The 18,910-nt window shown below is 34.1% G+C and overlaps 1 protein-coding gene across 1 annotated transcript; it reads left to right on the top strand.

Moving 5' to 3' along the window:
• Window positions 1-532: 532 nt before the first annotated feature.
• LOC132118411 (copine-9-like) lies at window positions 533-12,843 on the top strand. The gene is made up of 13 exons (XM_059528236.1): window positions 533-1,416; window positions 2,664-2,768; window positions 4,068-4,109; window positions 4,307-4,382; window positions 4,990-5,043; window positions 5,146-5,207; window positions 6,791-6,837; window positions 6,984-7,165; window positions 9,048-9,175; window positions 10,243-10,345; window positions 10,444-10,501; window positions 10,586-10,659; window positions 12,202-12,843. Exons 1-13 carry the CDS (start codon window positions 1,325-1,327, stop codon window positions 12,382-12,384), a joined length of 1,206 nt encoding a protein of 401 aa, XP_059384219.1. The 5' UTR covers window positions 533-1,324; the 3' UTR covers window positions 12,385-12,843.
• Window positions 12,844-18,910: the final 6,067 nt, after the last annotated feature.

Below are 18,910 nucleotides of genomic sequence, written 5' to 3'. Positions count from 1 at the left end.
GTTTTAATCACCTCAAATTTCTCTGTATACTCCTAAACGGATGCTAAATGTGTATTTGCCCCCGAGACCTCCTTCAGGAAGGATGGGGCTTCCGCAGCGTCCCGGTTCCAAGCGGAACGGGTACGTTTTCCCAGTGTTATCCAATCTCACCCAGTGAGGTAGTGCTTTGACAATGGTGAGTGGAACTACTTGTTCCTGGTATGCATTGCACCTGCTGCTGCCTTATACTCATGCAGTGATCAGCGGCAGCTGGAGTGCATTGGCTCGTTTAGTTTACACTCAAAGTAGATTGGTCTATCCAAGCGATATCCCATATTCGTCGGTCACCGACGTGGCGTCTCCGTTTCCTCCAAGTTTATTTGTATAGAGCTTTTTACGATGCAAATTGTTACAAACCAGCTTTACAGAAAATGAAAGTTTCTACATTATATTTAGTAATAGCTTGTATATGGTGACTATCTCAAGTTGATGTCCATATGGCAGAAATGTACAGTAAAAATAAAATAAAATATAAAATGTGTGTTTCCCTCACACATTTCATCCTTGTAGACTTGACAATGCAGATTTAGCATTATGCTGACTATTTTGACCTGTCTGTGTTAATAACTGTTAAACCGTCCATCTCTTTTCAGTCATTCCACTCACAACTTGACAGTTTCAGTGCCCTGGGCCAGTTCATAAAATCACATATATATAATTTCAGATGACAGAAATTATGTATATATATTCAATTTTTTCCCTCATGTAGCTACAGGGAGTGTTTGGCAGAAAGCTGTGACAGTTCACCTCAGATACAGCTTCAGTTTTCCCAAGAGAGATGGATGCTTTAAAAGGCAGATGAGCTATCTGTCCAGTGTGACACCCGGACCGTAGTTCCTTGAGTGCTCCCTAGACATTCTCTCTCGATCAAGATCCAATTAAATCTGTTGCATGCGTGACTTCCTTCCTGGTCTTGAGGGTCTCCCTAGAGATCTGGTATTCTGAAGAGAACAGCACCAATAAATAGCTAAACACTGGAGACCTCCGCTCAACATTAATTTGTATGAACCAATTCTCTTCTTACACAAGTGCATCCTCTCTGTGGAATTGATTTCTTGTCCTAGTATTTTGCCTTTGTTGTGTCCTGAACTCCTGCTCTGGAGAGATGTTAACTGAGGCCAGCGATTAAAATGCATTGTTGGATGTAATAGTGCCGGTATTGAAGATTCTGTGTCAGGGGTGCATGTGTTTTGTTTGCTTGTTTGTGAACTTTGTTTGTTTTTGGTATGTTCTATTCCCATCTATCCCGAAATAATCAAATGTTTTATACCAGGACATTGCAACCATGCAGCTCTGTGCTAACAAGTTGGATAAGAAGGATTTCTTCGGGAAGTCTGATCCCTTCCTGGTGTTTTACCGCAGCAATGAAGACGGCACGTGAGTATGAGTGGCTAAAGGAATACATTTACTCAGGCCATTTAAGATATAGATGAGTTTGTTACTTCTTCGGAACAGATTTGGAGAAATTTTGAAGAGAAAAGCTGCATGTTATAAAAGAAATAAATCCATCGTTATGGAATTTTAACTTTAAACTTACACTTCTCGCCAAAATCTGAATCCATAATCTAACACACATCAAAACAACGCACATCAAAACCCGCCAACATATTTGTTTAGAACTGTTTTGGACTGTTTTTACTTGTAAACAGTGCTTGATCTGTGGATGTTTCTCTCATGATTAATATGAGACAACTTTTTTCACATTAGAAAGCAATATTTATAATTACAATACAATCACAATACTCATATTTAGCTGGAAGCAATGGTTTAAAGTTAAAAATGTCTTGATGGATCTGTGTATTACAAACATGCAGGATTACTGAGCAAGTGATGTAGTGATACATTTCTCCAAATGTGTTTTGATGAAGAAACAAGCTCATCTACATCTTGAAAGGCCTTTCATTTTTTTGGTAAACTATTCCTTTAACAACATGCCCTAGTAACAAGGCATGATGCAACATTCGCTTGTGTTAGGTAACCTAAAGTAATTAATTTTTTATTAAAGTAAAAAAAAAAGATCAGCCTAACTACTGCATTAAATCACACCAACGAAAGTCATTTTTAAGGGTGAGATCAGGTACAAAAAGCTCCTTAAATGCACAATTCAAACAAAAATTATAACTCTATCGTCATTTATTCACCATCATCGTTACAAAGCTGTATAACTTATTTTCTTATGCAGCTCAAAACATGAAAAGAAATTAAACAACCAGTAAAATGTCCTGCTTTGTGTTGACTGACATGGTTAAATCTTTTTTTGGCAACTGTCCTGAAAGAAGAAACATGGTAGAGTGAGGATTTATTGCTTTATTTTATCATTTTGTGCCTGGTGGGGACATGATATTAGCTAAATGTTTCTAGACTGAACATAAAACCCCATAAAAGTCAAAATGATCCATAAGTGTTAGCTCACTTGACTGATAACAGAGGGTTATGGTAGTGTTGTGAAACCCAAGAGGCTCTTCATGCCCACCATGAGCTGCTCTTGATGATAACCACTTTTATTGATGTTTCGCTGTATTTGGTTGGTATTCGTTTTCAAACATATTTCTTCAAAGAAAACTATACAGGTGTCATAACAAGCCTTTAAGTAAGATTTCCTTTTTGATTTGGCTCTTTTGTAGGTTCACTATCTGTCACAAAACAGAGGTGATAAAGAATACATTGAACCCTGTGTGGCAGCCCTTCACCATCCCAGTGAGAGCTCTGTGTAACGGAGACTATGACAGGTGAGGCGCTGCAATCCTTACGAAGAGTATAACCCTGCTGCATGACTACTTAATGTTGACATCAAGTCTTTTTTTCACCATTTAAACTTTCTTAATCGATACTCAGGTCTTGCTGTGAATAATTAATTGACTCATGTTTTCCAGGGAAAATACCAGTTGTTAAATATTCACTTGTTTCATTTAATATATATACATATTAGTTAAAATGGGTTTAAATAGCTTTTCTTGTTTACTTAAAATATGTAAGGGTTAATGTTTAAAAAAAATATTAGGGCTGTCAATCAATTGATTAATTAATTAATTTTTTTAAATAATGTAATTCCTAGTTAATGCATTCAGTTAATCTTTCAGGAAAGAAAACTAAATAATGTGTAATTATTGTTCTCTATACCTACAGTAAATACAACTTGATCATAACACATGGGAGTTGCAAATCTGAAAGAATTACATTTTAAACCTTGATACTTTCTCTACTTTATAGACTTAATCTTTGGTAACAGATGTTTTTGCTGCTACCCTGTGCATTAGTCTTCTTGAGGTTTGATGATAATTAAAATTCACCACATGAAGAATGCAAATGACTTTTGTTAAACTTCCGTTCTGGGTTTGGTTTATAAACATGTTTTCCATAACAGGGTTATTTCAGTATATCATTGACATATTATCATAGTTTTTATAAGTAGTTTGAATCAGTTAAAATGAAAAATTATGCCTTGGCAACTAGCTGGAATAAAATGTTTTTTTTTATACTTTATTTTGGTTAATGTTTATTTTATTTCAAGTAATGACATAACCCTGATAAATAAGAAATTATTTTATTATTTTTTTATACTGAAACATTTCTAAATATGCATTGGTGCATAATTTTGACAGCTCTAATACAATGAATATATGATATGCTATATTTATATATAATATATTATATGCTTTAGATTCTTGTGTGCATTCTTAGAGCCAGTACATTTTTATTTATGTTCGTAACATGTAAATAATCTTTTTAATAGGAGTCTATGCTTTTTGAGAGCAAGCGATTTTTAGTTGTACCTTTAAAGCATCTCTCAGACCTGTGTAGCGAGCTCTGAGGTGTGGAAACGGGCAGCTGTGTCTCGGTGGCAGTCGGAATGATCCCAGCAGTCAGCTGGAGTGAGACAGTGGCCGGTGCTGGTGTTATTTTGGACTGGTTCTGTAGACTCACCAGGCTGCTGTCATACTCTGACCTTTAGAGAAAATTCAGGCTGTCTGCACTTCATTTTAGATATTGACTTGCTGTGCGGTTTGATTTGTTTGTAATCTCTCCAGAACAGTGAAGGTTGATGTTTATGACTGGGACAGAGATGGAAGGTACGCTGTTCTTCATGGCTTGCTTGTGTTTCCCCTCGTGGGTAGTAAATATTGTGTTTATGAATAAAAAAATTATCCTGCATAACAAGAATGACTCGAGCCAAATTTTCATTAGCCAAAATAATTTCTTCTCAGCACGCTTGTGCAATGCTCAGTAAATATTCCTCGCTCAAGTAAACGTTTTGATTTTTCTACAGTCATGACTTCATCGGAGAGTTTACGACCAGCTATAGAGAGCTGTCTCGTGGGCAGAGCCAATTCAATGTTTATGAGGTAAAAACATTTTGTGCAAATCAATTTTGAGTTCTGGCAAAAAATAATTCTGCACTTTTAGAGTTATTTTGCTGTGATTAAAAAACACTTACCATGAACAGAGAAGAGAATTAGACTTGCAAATCTTATAAAGTGAAAAAGGATTTCAAAAGAGTATTTTTGCATGTGTTGTTTGTATGTGCATAAATTGTGGGACACATCTAAATACAGTGTTTTAGAACTTAGTTAAAATAGTTTTTTACGACAGTGATTTGAATATAAATTCATTCAATGTTGTTTGATTTTCAATTTCATACAACAGATACAGTAAAGAGAGGCCAAAGGAGGGGATACAGACATACAGACGTGTTGAAAACCAGTTACTTTTCATTCAGTTATAGTTTTTATGTTGATCTAACTTAAATTAAATTAATAGATTAATAAATAAAACCTGTGCTTCTGATGCCTCCAAAAAAGTAAAGGGACAACAACGTGGGCTGTATTCGTGAAGTGTCAAAAATGTTTTGTGAATCATACGAGAAAAAAACAGATTGAGGACACTTCAGTTAAATGTCATATTTCTTTCAGCCTTGCTTGATGGGTGTCTTTTTGTTTCTTCTTTATTCAGGTTCTGAATCCCAAGAAGAAAGGGAGGAAAAAGAAATATGTCAACTCTGGCACGGTACGTGTGAATGGATTACCTGTCAAGCGCTCTCCTCGTCTGATGTATTTTCATAATGACTTCCATTATCTCTCCTCTCTTTCTCTCTTTCACTCTCTCTAGGTAACACTTTTGTCCTTCAAAGTAGAATCGGAGCACACATTTGTGGACTTCATTCGAGGCGGGTGAGTGCCCCTTAAAAGTCCCTGGATAAATTAGGCTGGAGAAAGATGCAGATTTACTGGTTAGAGAGCATCTGGAATAGATTAGTCAATCTGAATAACTTCAAGACAATACCAATAAACCAATGCAAAGATTGACACAATGTCACTTACATATATTCCATAATTGGAGCCATGCAAGCATTCAAGCCTTCATGTTTTTGAAAGTATCCAGCAAGAAACTTTGTTCCCCAAGCCATGCTTACTGGGAGCAGGCAGTAAAGAATGAGTAAGAATAACATACAATATCTAATCAACTGACAGTCATAATAAAAATGTAACAAAAAAAAAAAAAAAAAATCTAAAGCAATCATCACATACTCATTTCCAGACATCTGAAATCAAGCCAGTGATTCAGTATATCATACCATATGCTTGCCTTTTAATTGCAGCTGGACCTTTAATTATGCATTGACTTGATAAAAAAACATATGTTTGTTTAATTTAAATAAAAACAAGTGTTTCTTTTTTAATTTATTGATTGATTTAACATGTCTAGATTAGAAGCATTTTGATAATTTGCTCAGATTATTCAAAATTATTTTTTTTAATTTTGACTATAAAACAATTTGCATATACAGTGTCATCCAAAAGCTCCAAGTTGAAATTCAATTAAATTGAAACCTTGAAATAAACAAAGTGTTAGTACTTTGAACATTTAGCAAAGTAATCACGATGCAAATGAATTCAAAAGAATAGGAGATATTTGGACTATAATATTTGGACTCTGGACTATTTCTAGGTTACTAATCAAATGTGTGACATTGAGTTTGCAAACTCCTTTGTACTAAAGGTCAAGTGTCTTGCTACTTTTAAAGTATGAATAATATGTGTTAGGTTTGTTCATATCGGCTTGAGTGCTACTGTCATTAAAACTAAATGGAGACCAAATAAATACTAAGATCTTATGTTTTTCAATTCAGTTTTTGCAATCAATCAATCAATCAATCAATCAATCAATCAATCAATCAATCAATCAATAATTGTGCAATTAATAAATAATTAAATAAATAAATAAATAAATAAGCAATTTAATTAGTAGACTTTGTATACACCACTATATAAATTTTATACATTTTTATTTGATACATTTTTATATTTTCTATGTTTATATATTTTAACATGTAATTTACTGGCAAAGTTGAATTTTCAGCAGCCATTACTTTAAGCATTACGTCTTCAGTCATCAGTATCACATGATCCTTTCATGATCTTTTTTTCTTAAAAATTCTTTGATGAATAGAATTAGCATTCTTTTAATACTTTTTTTTACATTTTGCTGTTTTTTTTGTAAGATAATAAATGTTTTTACTTTAAATTTTGATAAATTGAAAGAAGGTTGGTGAATAAAAAAAAAAAAAAAAAAAAAAAAGAATCTTACTAATGCAAAACATTTGCATCAGTAATATGCATCAGCAAAACATCTGAACCGTAGTATATATATTTACACACCCTGCACATGTAATATAGCATGTCATATTAAGTATCCATATGTACTGCATTAGTTACACACTTCTGACTGTGATTCTTTTCCATGTTGAAAACAGAACACAGCTCAACTTCACTGTAGCCATAGACTTCACCGCCTCTAATGGTAAGACCATCTTCATTACATAAGCATTTGTGTTTGTGAGGCATGCGATTGTCTCATGTCCGTTTCAGATTTAGAGCTCGGCACTGATGTAAGTGACCACGATGTCTTTGCTCTTTTGTCTTGTATTGATTGATACCTGAACGCAGGAAACCCATCTCAGCCGACCTCGCTCCACTACATGAACCCGTATCAGCTGAACGCATACGCCATGGCCCTTAAAGCCGTGGGGGAAATCGTCCAGGATTATGACAGTGACAAACTCTTCCCTGCCTACGGCTTTGGAGCTAAACTCCCTCCTGATGGCAAGATCTCTCATGCTTTTCCCCTGGTGAGTAACAGCTTGAAAAGAGCCATCATTAACCCTGGAAAGCCTGACATATAAAATCATAGTTAGAAAAAAAAATATCTAAAAAAAATTATGGAACCGTTTTTGAACCTTTAGACTAAATATAAAATATTTAATATAATATTGTGTAATATTTAATACATCAGGCTTTTATTACTGATGTATATATAGTATGATATGGGAGAATATGGAGCTCAGAAATAAGCATCTCGGTTTTATTAAGTGGCCAAAACTGTGCAAAAATATACAATTTGGTGCGGTTGCTAATATTTATATAGCCAGAAAATATGATCAAATTCTGATAGCTTGTTATGTACATTAATAAGAGATTTATAACAGCATAAAATACTATTTGCATAAAATACATTTATGACAATGCATTTTTTGTCAATTTGTCAAGCTGTATTTTCCAATAATATGTCTCGGTAAGATGATATTTAAATGCTTTGTTTTATTACCAAAAGCTGCAGTTTTTATTTTATTGTGAAATGAATGCAATAATGTAATTATGACTGAAAGGTGTACAAATAAACATTTCTCAAAGGCCTGAATTATCATATTTGATGCTCACATTTCAACATGATTAAAAAAACAACAACAAAAAAACAAATTATGTACAGTACAGACCAAAAGTTTGGACACACCTTCTCATTCAAAGAGTTTTCTTTATTTTCATGACTATGAAAATTGTAGATTCACACTGAAGGCATCAAAACTATGAATTAACACATGTGGAATTATATAAGGAATTATATACATAACAAAAAAGTGTGAAACAACTGAAAATATGTCATATTCTAGGTTCTTCAAAGTAGCCACCTTTTGCTTTGATTACTGCTTTGCACACTCTTGGCATTCTCTTGATGAGCTTCAAGAGGTAGTCACCTGAAATGGTCTTCCAACAGTCTTGAAGGAGTTCCCAGAGAGATGCTTAGCACTTGTTGGCCCTTTTGCCTTCTGTCTGCGGTCCAGCTCACCCCTAAACCATCTCGATTGGGTTCAGGTCCGGTGACTGTGGAGGCCAGGTCATCTGGCGCAGCACCCCATCACTCTCCTTCTTGGTCAAATAGCCCTTGATGCCTTTAGTGTACCTCTACACTTTTCATAGTCATGAAAATAAAGAAAACTCTTTGAATGAGAAGGTGTGTCCAAACTTTTGGTCTGTACTGTATGAATAATTAAGCAAACCTAAGTTGCTTCAGCCAAGTAAGTGTTCATCTTGAAATATCACTAACAATATGAAAATTATTCTTACATTCACTTTATAAAAATTAGTAAAGATTTCACAGACAAAAGACACAACCTGAAGGTGGACGGTTTAAGACTGATACTAAAAGTACTTGCTAAAAATGTTTAGTAGATTGTTTACAACAGGTTTTTACAACGTTTTGATCATGTTGATAATTAAAAAAAAGTGTATCAAATATGATGCAATAGGCATTAAAGGGTTAAAAACACTCATACAATAACAAAATGTTCATTTATGAATAAATCATTTAAGAAAGTTATCATTTACTCACTCTGTCATTCCTAACCTGTATTACTTTTTCTTTGAAATCTTTTTTCTAAAATAGGAACATTGGACCCTGTTGACTTTCACTATATAAACAAGAACAGTTAAAACATCTTACTTTGAATTAAGTAAGGTTTGGAATAAAAAATTGTGATAACATTTTAATTATTATTATCCATTATCAAAGCTAAACTATGCTGTTATGCATTTTTAGCTTTGGACATAGCATATAACAATATAAAATATGCCTCAGTCCAGTATGAATAAGTCAGAAATGACTGGAGTTATTCCTCATGTGTTATATATGAACTTGTGGAGCTCTTTTAACACGTGTGTATTCTGACCTCGTAGAACTCCGACTGTGAGAATGCAAACTGCGTCGGCATCGAAGGCGTGCTGGAGGCGTACTATGACTGTCTCCGGAAAGTGCAGCTCTATGGCCCCACCAACTTTGCCCCTGTCATCAACCAGGTGGCACAGTAAGCTAAACAGTTCTCCTGCAATTGACACCAGGTTGAGCTCTCTTTCTGTCTCTCACCCCTGCGAGCTGAACTCCTTCCTGTCACTATCCACTTGTTATTCACTCGAAAGCCTGTCCTCTCTCCACACAAATGCACTTTCGCGCACACACGCTCCAAAGACTCCTCCAGAAACCTGCGCTTGACTAACACTTCACTCAGTGAACCTGCTGCTCAGATGCAGTCGAGGTCCGATGTTTACCACGTAGGAAAAAATAACTTCTTTTAAAGGGACATATCATGGAAAACAGGATTTTTCTGGGGTTTTTTTTAAACAAGATTTTTGTGTGATTCTATGAAGGCAGCACTCGCAACACAATCCTCTCGCTCAGCGATTATTATTTACTGAAGCTGAGCTGCAAAAATGGGTCATTTATAAATTAGTATGGTTGTGATGTGAAGCCACGAGCACGTTAACACACATGTGAACACCTTGTACACACATGTGAAGAGGCTTTTAATTGCCCTTGTCAGTTTCAGGGATTTTTTCAAATCCAGCTAAATCTCTCAATCTGAAGAAAATCAAACCAGAAGTGCAGAGGTGCTTTAAGAGGCACATATTGATCAGCTGCTGCTGCCGTGGTCAGCTTTTCAGAGTTGGTGTGAGTCTCCTCTCTCAGCTCGCCACTTCTTACGTGCCGTGACTGAGACAATATCTGGAGGTGGTTATTAGGGTCGATGAACTGGATGGAACAGACAGATTTAATAAGGAAAGTTCAAGAAAAGGCTTAGAAAAAATAATGAGGATTATTTCTAGCCACATGCTGTAACACAAAACCAGAATCTCCAAATTATTAGCAGTGCTTTTTAAATCATATAGTTACCAGACCCTTATTAATTTTTTTTCTTGTGACCCCAAGTCATTTCTAGGCATACAAATATTTGTTTTGACTTGAACCCATAATTCCATAGCAACTGCTTTGAAATGGACTAGTTTTAGTGCAACTTTATTGCATTATTTTCATTTTCTGAGAAGCATGTTCTTGTTTTGCTTAGATATAGAGGCGTTTAACTCTGTAAACCCTCAGGTGTGCGTCAGAGGTGACAGATGGCTCTCAGTACTTCGTGCTGCTGATCATCACAGACGGTGTCATTTCCGACATGGTACAGACTAGAGAAGCCGTGGTCACCGTGAGTCATTTTTGCTTGTAGACTTTCCCAATGTTCTGTAAAAACAATAATCTTTTTAGCAGGGCATTGGTCACATACTGCCCCTTCCCTGTTTACAGGCGGCGTCTCTGCCCATGTCAATCATAATTGTAGGAGTCGGCCCTGCTGAATTTGATGGTGAGATTGTGGCACTGCAAACACAGATGCTCTCAAAATAAAAATCGAATATGTGATGTAACTGTTCTCGTGTTAATGTAACAGCAATGGAAGAGCTGGATGGAGATGAGGTCAGGGTGTCCTCCAGGGGACGTGTTGCTGAGAGAGACATTGTCCAGGTACATAATGTTATCCATCTTTATGTGGTACTTTTGGTTTTTTTATTTCTGAAAAAAAGTAAGATTTTTCCCTTTTATTTAATGTTATAAAATATTTAGAATTTTACCACTTGCTTGATTTTTTTTTTCTTTTTAAAACTTAAATTCTAATATTTTCAAGTTTTAAAACTTGCAAAGTACAACATTCTGGACAAACAGTCAAACAATAACAATTTTATAGTTTTGAAAACTATTAGTTATGTAAGTTATTGTTTAAAAAAAAAAAGGATTTGTAAATATTTATAATTGTTAATATAATATGAAACCATTATTTAAATTTTATAATTCATTTTTAATATGCTTTTCCACTTACCTTACATTTATTTTAATAAAATCACAATGTTTTTTTTTTTAAGTTTCAGTACTGAACATTCTGAACCAATAAATTTAGGAGTAATGTCTGTGAAATAGTATATTTAACAAAAATAATTCAGATTAAAATTTGAATTTTATTCATTTATTTGTTTATTTATACAAAAGCTACTAAAGTAAGGATGAAAAATTTACAATGGATTTTTATTTTTTTTGTAGTTAAATTTTTTTGGAAACAATTAGAAAAAAATATTTTTTTTCAGAAATTGTTAGTAAATGTAACAATTAATTGCAAAGAAAAGAGAAGTAACATACTGAATGAATGAGAATTCTTTTTTAAAGCTTTTTTTCCCAGACTAAATTGTACATAATTTATGTATTAAAATGAGGTTTTAAATTCTTAAAAAATAAATAATTAGTAAGTAGTTTTGATATATTATATCATTTTTATGTTATTTTTTATTTTATTATATAGACTCTTTATATATTATATAAAATGTTCAATTCAATTCAAGTTTATTTGTATAGTGCTTTTTACAATACAAATCGTTACAAAGCAACTTTACAGAAAATTATGTTTCTACAATATTTAGTAGTAGCTTATCAGTGATGACTGTCAGTTTGTGCGTATATGACAGGATTTTTCAGAAAAATTAATACAAGACAGCCAGACGATGAACACTATTAACAGCAATTATTATATGATGCAGTCACACTATATAAAATGTTATATTATGTTTATATATGTTTATTATGTTTTATATATATATAATATTTTTGGTGAAATTAAAAGCCTTTTTAAGTTTGAATACTGTAGTAGTAGTAGTAATAATAATAATAATTTTATCTTTTTTATACCCTGAATAAATTTAACACAATCAATTTAGCTCTTTTGATTTTACATTGTTTTTATAATGTTTAACTTCATAATTAAAGTAACTGGTTTTACTATAAGTTAAAAACTTTGGTATCCCATGACTTTTTAAAGCTTTACAGGCACAAATGTATTTTTTTATTTGAATACTATGTCATTTTACATTACTATTTACATTACATATTTTTTATTATATTATATTATATTATATTATATTATATTATATTATATTATTCTTTTTTTTAATCACTTATCTTTAATTGTTTAGTGCTATTAAAAAGCTATTTTTAATAAGATTCATCTTTGTATTTCTCTAGTTTGTGCCGTTCCGAGACTACATCGACCGATCTGGGAACCAGGTGCTCAGCATGGCCCGTCTGGCCAAGGATGTACTGGCCGAGATACCCGACCAGCTGCTGTCGTTCATGAAGAGCAGAGGCATTGAACCCAGACCAGCCCTCTCCCCATCTCCCACACCACAGATAAACGTCCACCTCTGATCCTAGAGCAGTGTTTTATCCACAGCTACAGTATATGTTCACGTCTGAAACCCCCGGGTCCGTCACTGGGGACGCACATTTTTACTTTCTACATCGGTTAGCAGTAGCACATAATGTAGTTGCAATAATAATCAACTGAAATCAGGAATATGTTAATGTAAGTGTGTGGTGTAATACTTTATAATCAGCCAGCAATCAATCAAAAAACACAACAGTTTTAGCTTGCCTTGGAATGGAAGATGTGGAAGTAAAGAGAGGGTGAAATTACTGACAAGAAATGTCTGGGTCATATTTTCTAAAAAAATCTACAGACTAGAAAATCAATGAAATATGCATACAATTTTACATGAAATGCAATACATAAATAAAATAAAATAAATGAATCCCATTTCAGTTAATGGAAATGTATTGCTTTGAGACATTATTTTCTCATTCGCAAATTCTAAAATCTCTCATTACTTAAAAAATACATGTTTACTGAAATGATATAGAACATTTATAAATGCATTGTAAGTAGCCTAGGAGAAATTAAAATAAAGTTAATTATCAGACTTATCAGTACTCTTTGGTATTTTATAATTGTTAAACATGTTACAAAACTAACTATTTTGTCACATAGAATTATTTAATTTTATAATGATTGAATATTAGAATAAATAATAATTTATATTACACAATTTTTATATACTTAAAAAGCATTTTATGTTTAAATACTGAAAAAAATCCCCCTTTTATGCCCTGATTAAATTTAATGATAATTATTTTTATTTTGTTATATTGGTTTAATTAAATATTTACAGTAGTTGGAACACAAATATGCTACAGTTTAGTATTCTGTGACTTTTTAAAGCTTTAGAGACACTTAAGACTGCCTTTATTATATCATATTTAGTTCTTTCTCCTTTATTTTGTGTTGGAATAACGTCTGGACATTTCTGATACTGAAATTTCCCAAGGAACATGAGACCGTGTGTTCTCACACCCGGCCGAGACAGACACAGGCTGTGCTGTATGCTATAAAACCCAACCACGCATGCACAGGTCACCTTTAACATCATCATCTTTATATTTCACGTAGTTTCTTAGGCCAAGATATTTTTTCATTTTCTCACTGGCTGAATTAGTTGCGCTGGCACACTCTTGAGTATGTAAATATTTTCTAATTTGTGCCCGATTTTGAAAGGAGCTAATAAATAGCTGCTTGTGGCAGAAAAACAGATGCCTGTGCGGGAACACCGACGCACCCGGAGTCTTCCGCACACCTCGAGTGGATGCAGTTAATTACTTGCAGACACAGAGGTGCCAATCAGTGCAATTCAACCAGAGAGAGGAAGATTGAGGGAAGAAATATCCAGAGTGTAATCAGCAGAGGTTAATGGATACAGGAAGTAGGCAGGTGCATGGCGTGAAAGATAAATCAGGTGATCAGCAGAACAACAGGAAAAGAGGGGGATTTTACAGGTGAATCTCACATAGAAACATCTGGGTCATATTTTACCCCAAAAATAAGAAAAAATTACCATTAAGATGTCATGCAGTGTGACATTTTTATAACAAAATTTCTCCCTGTCACATTCTCATAACTGTAAACTCTCAATACTGTAAAATGTCTAGACTGAATTATTATTATTTTTTTAAAGTCAGCATAAATGCAGTACATTGAATGCAAGCATTATATACACATACCTGTAAAATTGCACTTTAAAAATATACTTTGTAAATTAATTAGGTATGCACTATACTGTATATTGATAACTTATTGGTTAATGTTGCATATATATTGTTTTGCATTTCGATTGTCTTTGGTTTTTGCTAATGCTCATCTAAATTTTATATTTAAAAACACTAATGTAAACAATAATCTGTCTGTTATGTCCTCAGCAAATATCAAAATAAATAACTATTTTTCATACTGTACATTATAGTTGTTTAAAATGTTGCGATGCCTAAATTCACTTGTAGCATTTAAAATACTTTCTTTTTATTAAGTGCTTTTTTTTTTGTATTTAGACAAAATATTATAGAATTTTAGTATCGGTTTGATTTATCGGTTATCGGCTATACACTCTTAAAAATAAAGGTTCTTCATTGGCATCATTGGTTCCACCAAGAACCTTTACCAGCCATGGAACCTTTTCATTCCACAAAAGGTTATTAAGAGTGAAAAAAGGTTCTTTAGATTATTAAAATGTTCTTCACACTAAGAAAAATGGTTCTTTTAAGAACTGTTCACTGAAAGGTTCTTTGGGGAACCAAAACTGGTTCATCTATGGCATCGCTGTGGAAACCCCCTTTTGGAACCTTTCTTTTTAAGAGTGTAACAAGAAAATGATTACATTTTGTTAGTAAAAATACAGTAGTAGTCAGCATTTGTGCATAGGTTTTTTTTTAAATAATTTGTCATTTTTGCAGTGTTGATATCGAAATTAAAATGCTCTTAACTGCCATGAAAATAATGTTGGAATGCAATGCAATACAATGCAATGCAATGAAAAGAAAAACTCAAATGTTTTAAAAATAGCATTTGCCCCCCCCCCCCCCCCCCCCCCCCCCTTTGAATTCGGGATGACACATGACCTGAACATTTCTTGACATTCACCCTTTCGTGCACTGCCATGTTGCAAATTTTGTTCCAAAAATGACTGTAGTCTCAATTAATGTTTGCCGAGATTGGAGCATTCATTATTTTTTCCATTCTTTCATTTTGCTGTACATAATGAATAGTGCAATAACATTTGACATGCATTATTGCATCTCACCACAATTTATGGGTGTATTTCCGTCACAACCCTTGTTGCTGAGATCAAATATTGCTCAGATACTTTCATGTTGAATACCGTTTTCTCCATATTTACATATACAGTAATCTATCGGAAATGTTCTAACTGTTGCTGAACTGTAGATTTGAATGCTATTTGTTTCATAGTAAAGACAGCTATAGTAAACAGCTGCTTGTGCCAAAGTGCTACAATGTAAAACATTCTTGCCAAGGCTGTGTATCAAATTGTGAGGCAAAGATGTTCCTTTTATATCTCCTTGTCGTGTTTTTAATAAAGCATGAACGTCTAGTGCTGACTTCTGAAGAGTTTTGTCATGCTTATTCACAGGATGAATGTGAGGTGTGCGTTTGTGAATCTTGTCAATACCCATTCATTGCAATTGCATGGCAAAGAAGAACAAGGACATGCTTCAGAACTTCTTTTGTTTTCCCCTCAAGAAATAACACATTGCAAGTTTGGAAAGACTTGAGGGTGAGTAAATCATGATCATTTAATTGTAATAATTTCTGTATCTGAACCACATATTTTTTTATGGGCTGATTGTTTAACACACAGGGAACACACATACTGATAAAAAATGTATAGCCTGAATGCACTGTAAATCGCTTTGGATAAAAGCATCTGCTAAATGCATAAATGTAAATGTAGAATAGTCACCAACCATAGTTACCACACCTGATGACAACTATTAGAGAAGAGCAACTGAATAGCTATTTAAGTCAAAATGATAGATTCTGTTTACCATGTATTCATGTTTTGTAATTCTAATGTAGGCTCCTGACTGGCATCTGGTGGTAAATATAACGGTTTATTCCCTCCAGTTGTATGTGTGTAGGAAGGGGTGGATGTGTCACAGTTTGCAGAGGTAAAAGAGAAAAGAGGTTGTACAAGTTGTACTTTGTGAATATGACAAAGCATTTCAACTAAAGCTTAAACAGCCTTAAAAAAAAACACCAAAGCACATTATAGTCTACATTCGTTTATTTAGCATTGCATTGCATTCCCAAACTACATTATATGGTAGGTTGAGAGTGAACTGTATTGCAAACCATGCATTAGTCAGCTCATCTTTCTATAGGGACGAGTCTCAGTGGTGATCAGTGTGAAGTGTTGATTGTGTGTGATCCTCAAGGGTCTCTTGACATCCGCTGGAGATCTCTTTAGAACTCACCGTCTGTCCTCATGTTGCAGTTATGAACATTTGATTCTACTGCCTATGAGATGAGGGACTTTTGTCATCATTTACTCACCTTCATGTGGCTACAAACCAATGGAACACAGAAGGGGATTTTTATAAGAATCTCCACAATGTCAAGCTCCAAAATGATTGTTTTCCTCATTTCCAAAAATGTGGTAGCATGTAGGCTTCTTCACTCTTAAAAATAAAGGTTCGAAGTTCGACAAAAGGAGTTTTCGAAGTGATAAAAAAAATTAAAAAAAGTTTCTCCAAATAAACAGTGAACACATATTTAAATAATTTTTTTCTTAGTGTTAAGAATCCAAATAACCTTTTTCCACTATAAAGAACCTTCTGTGCAATGAAGAAGGAACCACTGATACCAATAAAGAACCTTTATTTTTAAAAGTGCACTTCATCGATGGTTCGATGAAGAACCTTCAACATCCATTGAATCTTTCCATTTCACAAAAAGTTCTTTATAGTGGAAAATGTTTGTTGGATTATTAAAATGTTCACTGAATGGGTCTTCTATGGCATCTCTGTAAAAACAGAGGTGCCATAGAAGGTTCTTTGGGAACCTTTTTCCCAAAGGTTCTTTGGGAAACCATAAATGGTTCTTCTGCTCCTTTTTGGAACCTTTATTTTTAAGAGTGTATCTTATGATTTTTCCCTCTTTTAAAGCCACAGCTATTGAACTTTTGTTTTCAACATCTCGGGAACGATCTGCCTGGCAACACGTTGGCCGTTCTCAGTTCATTTCATCAAAGATTTCCCCTGCAGACAGATACCGCGTGTGTGTTTTATGTAGGTACTATTCTGGCTCTCCTCTCTTTCCCATGGGTCTTCTCAGATGATTCAAGTCCTCCAGCGCTTCTCCCACATGGATCTCAATGAGTGAAGGCTAAGTTTACCCTCACACCTCTCCACACACGCTTCTCCAGCACCTATACAATATTCTCACCAATCCTCCTCAGAGAGACAGAGGTGTGTATATGCAGTACTGTAAGAGAACATTTTGTTCGATCACTGTCCTCTAGTGGTAACAGAAGACATCTTCAAAGTGCAAGTTCTTATTAGCAGTGCATGCTAAGGCATGTTTGTACTGGAGGTTAAGGCTTCTTCAACCCCATATTTAGCTATACTTAGGGGACAGATTTCCTCAGAAGTGACCTTATTTTGACACAACCTCCTTTGTGGAATGTTTAGAGATATTATTCCATTTGAAAAAAACACCTGTAAATCCCGTTTTAGGGGGTTTTTAGTTCTATAAATGCATTTTTTTTTTGGAATATATGTGGTTTGTGGTAACTATGATTAAATAAGCATTCAATTCAAGTTAAGCTCACAAGGCAAAAGGAAAGCCCATTCAAAGAGGCCACTGTATCTGTACAACTGACTGTAACTATCTCAACGCTCTTACTTCCATTTCCTTCAGATTAGATAAGTGTAAGTGGAGCTGTTAGGTAATGATAATAACTGAAAAACTTGCAGCGGATTGATCGACCACAGCAGAGGATGTTTAGGAGACCGTGAAGAGGCAGATCCGATGAAAGTGTTTACAAGGGAAAGACTCTTTACTGCTTCTCATTAGAGCTGAGATCTTTGTGGTGCTGTCGAGGAACATCTTGCGCAACCCGGCGCAAAACCACAAAAAAGTTCCACAGGGGTCTGAATCAGCATCCAATGCTGCAATAAAAAGGCAATTAAAATCCATGTGTTAGGAGAGTTTAGTCTGCAAATCAATTACACTGAATAACTCGATCTGGATCTTTCTGTTGTTTTCTTCTGAGGCGCAGTAAAAGTTCCCCCGTTTTAATTAAAACCATTTAAAGTTTTCTCATTATTTGTTACAGATTTTTACTGAAGGATTCCTCCACCCAAACATGTCGATTCTGTCATTATTTACTCACCCTCATGTGTTTCCAAACCTGTATGCATTTCTGTCTTCTGCAGAACACAAAAGAAGTTGTTTTGAAGAACATTGCGATCTGATCGACAAAAAACATATCCTATGTTATGATCCACAGAAAAAGTAAGTCGTAAGTCATTCAGTTTTGGATTGACACAATGGTGTTAAGTGATGACAGATTTTTCATTTTTGTGTAAAGGATCTCTTTGCACTTCAACCACACCCAGCAAACCTTTTGCCAGCAATACTGAACACACACAATGATTGACATGCAGAGAATCTCTCAGGATCTGTCAGGCAATTATTAGTATTATTTTTTAATTTCTATTTAATAAAAAAAAAAACCTTGTGTTTAGTGTTGTAAAGATGTTAAAAGTACAGTACATCTAGGCTACATATAAAGTATACAGTCTTAAATTTATGCATTAAAGTCAAAAAGAACATTTTTATGAATTCACAAATCATCTGGATTGTGAAAAGTTGTCTCTATTTGGTAATGGACTAAATCTTTATTAATGTTTATTTATTTATTATTATTTAAAAAATGTTCATATTTGTTTATATATATGTAACACCAAAAGTTCGGAAACATTTCTATTTTTAATGTTTTTGAAAGAAGTTTCTTCTGCTCATCAAGCCTGCATTTATTTGATCAAA

Source organism: Carassius carassius, chromosome 37 (genome assembly GCF_963082965.1).
Source record: "Carassius carassius chromosome 37, fCarCar2.1, whole genome shotgun sequence".
Taxonomy (NCBI): Eukaryota; Metazoa; Chordata; class Actinopteri; order Cypriniformes; family Cyprinidae; genus Carassius; species Carassius carassius.
The sequence above is the reverse complement of the archived record's forward strand: the minus strand, read 5'-3'. Positions and strand labels throughout refer to the sequence as shown.

Bases quoted from the DNA above. Each gene is read 5' to 3' on its own strand.
- LOC132118411 (XM_059528236.1), top strand. From the start codon at position 1,325: ATGCAGCTCTGTGCTAACAAGTTGGATAAGAAGGATTTCTTCGGGAAG. The intron at 1,417-2,663 runs GTGAGTATGAGT...GCTCTTTTGTAG, and splicing joins CGCAGCAATGAAGACGGCAC to GTTCACTATCTGTCACAAAA. The intron at 6,838-6,983 runs GTAAGACCATCT...ACCTGAACGCAG, and splicing joins AGACTTCACCGCCTCTAATG to GAAACCCATCTCAGCCGACC.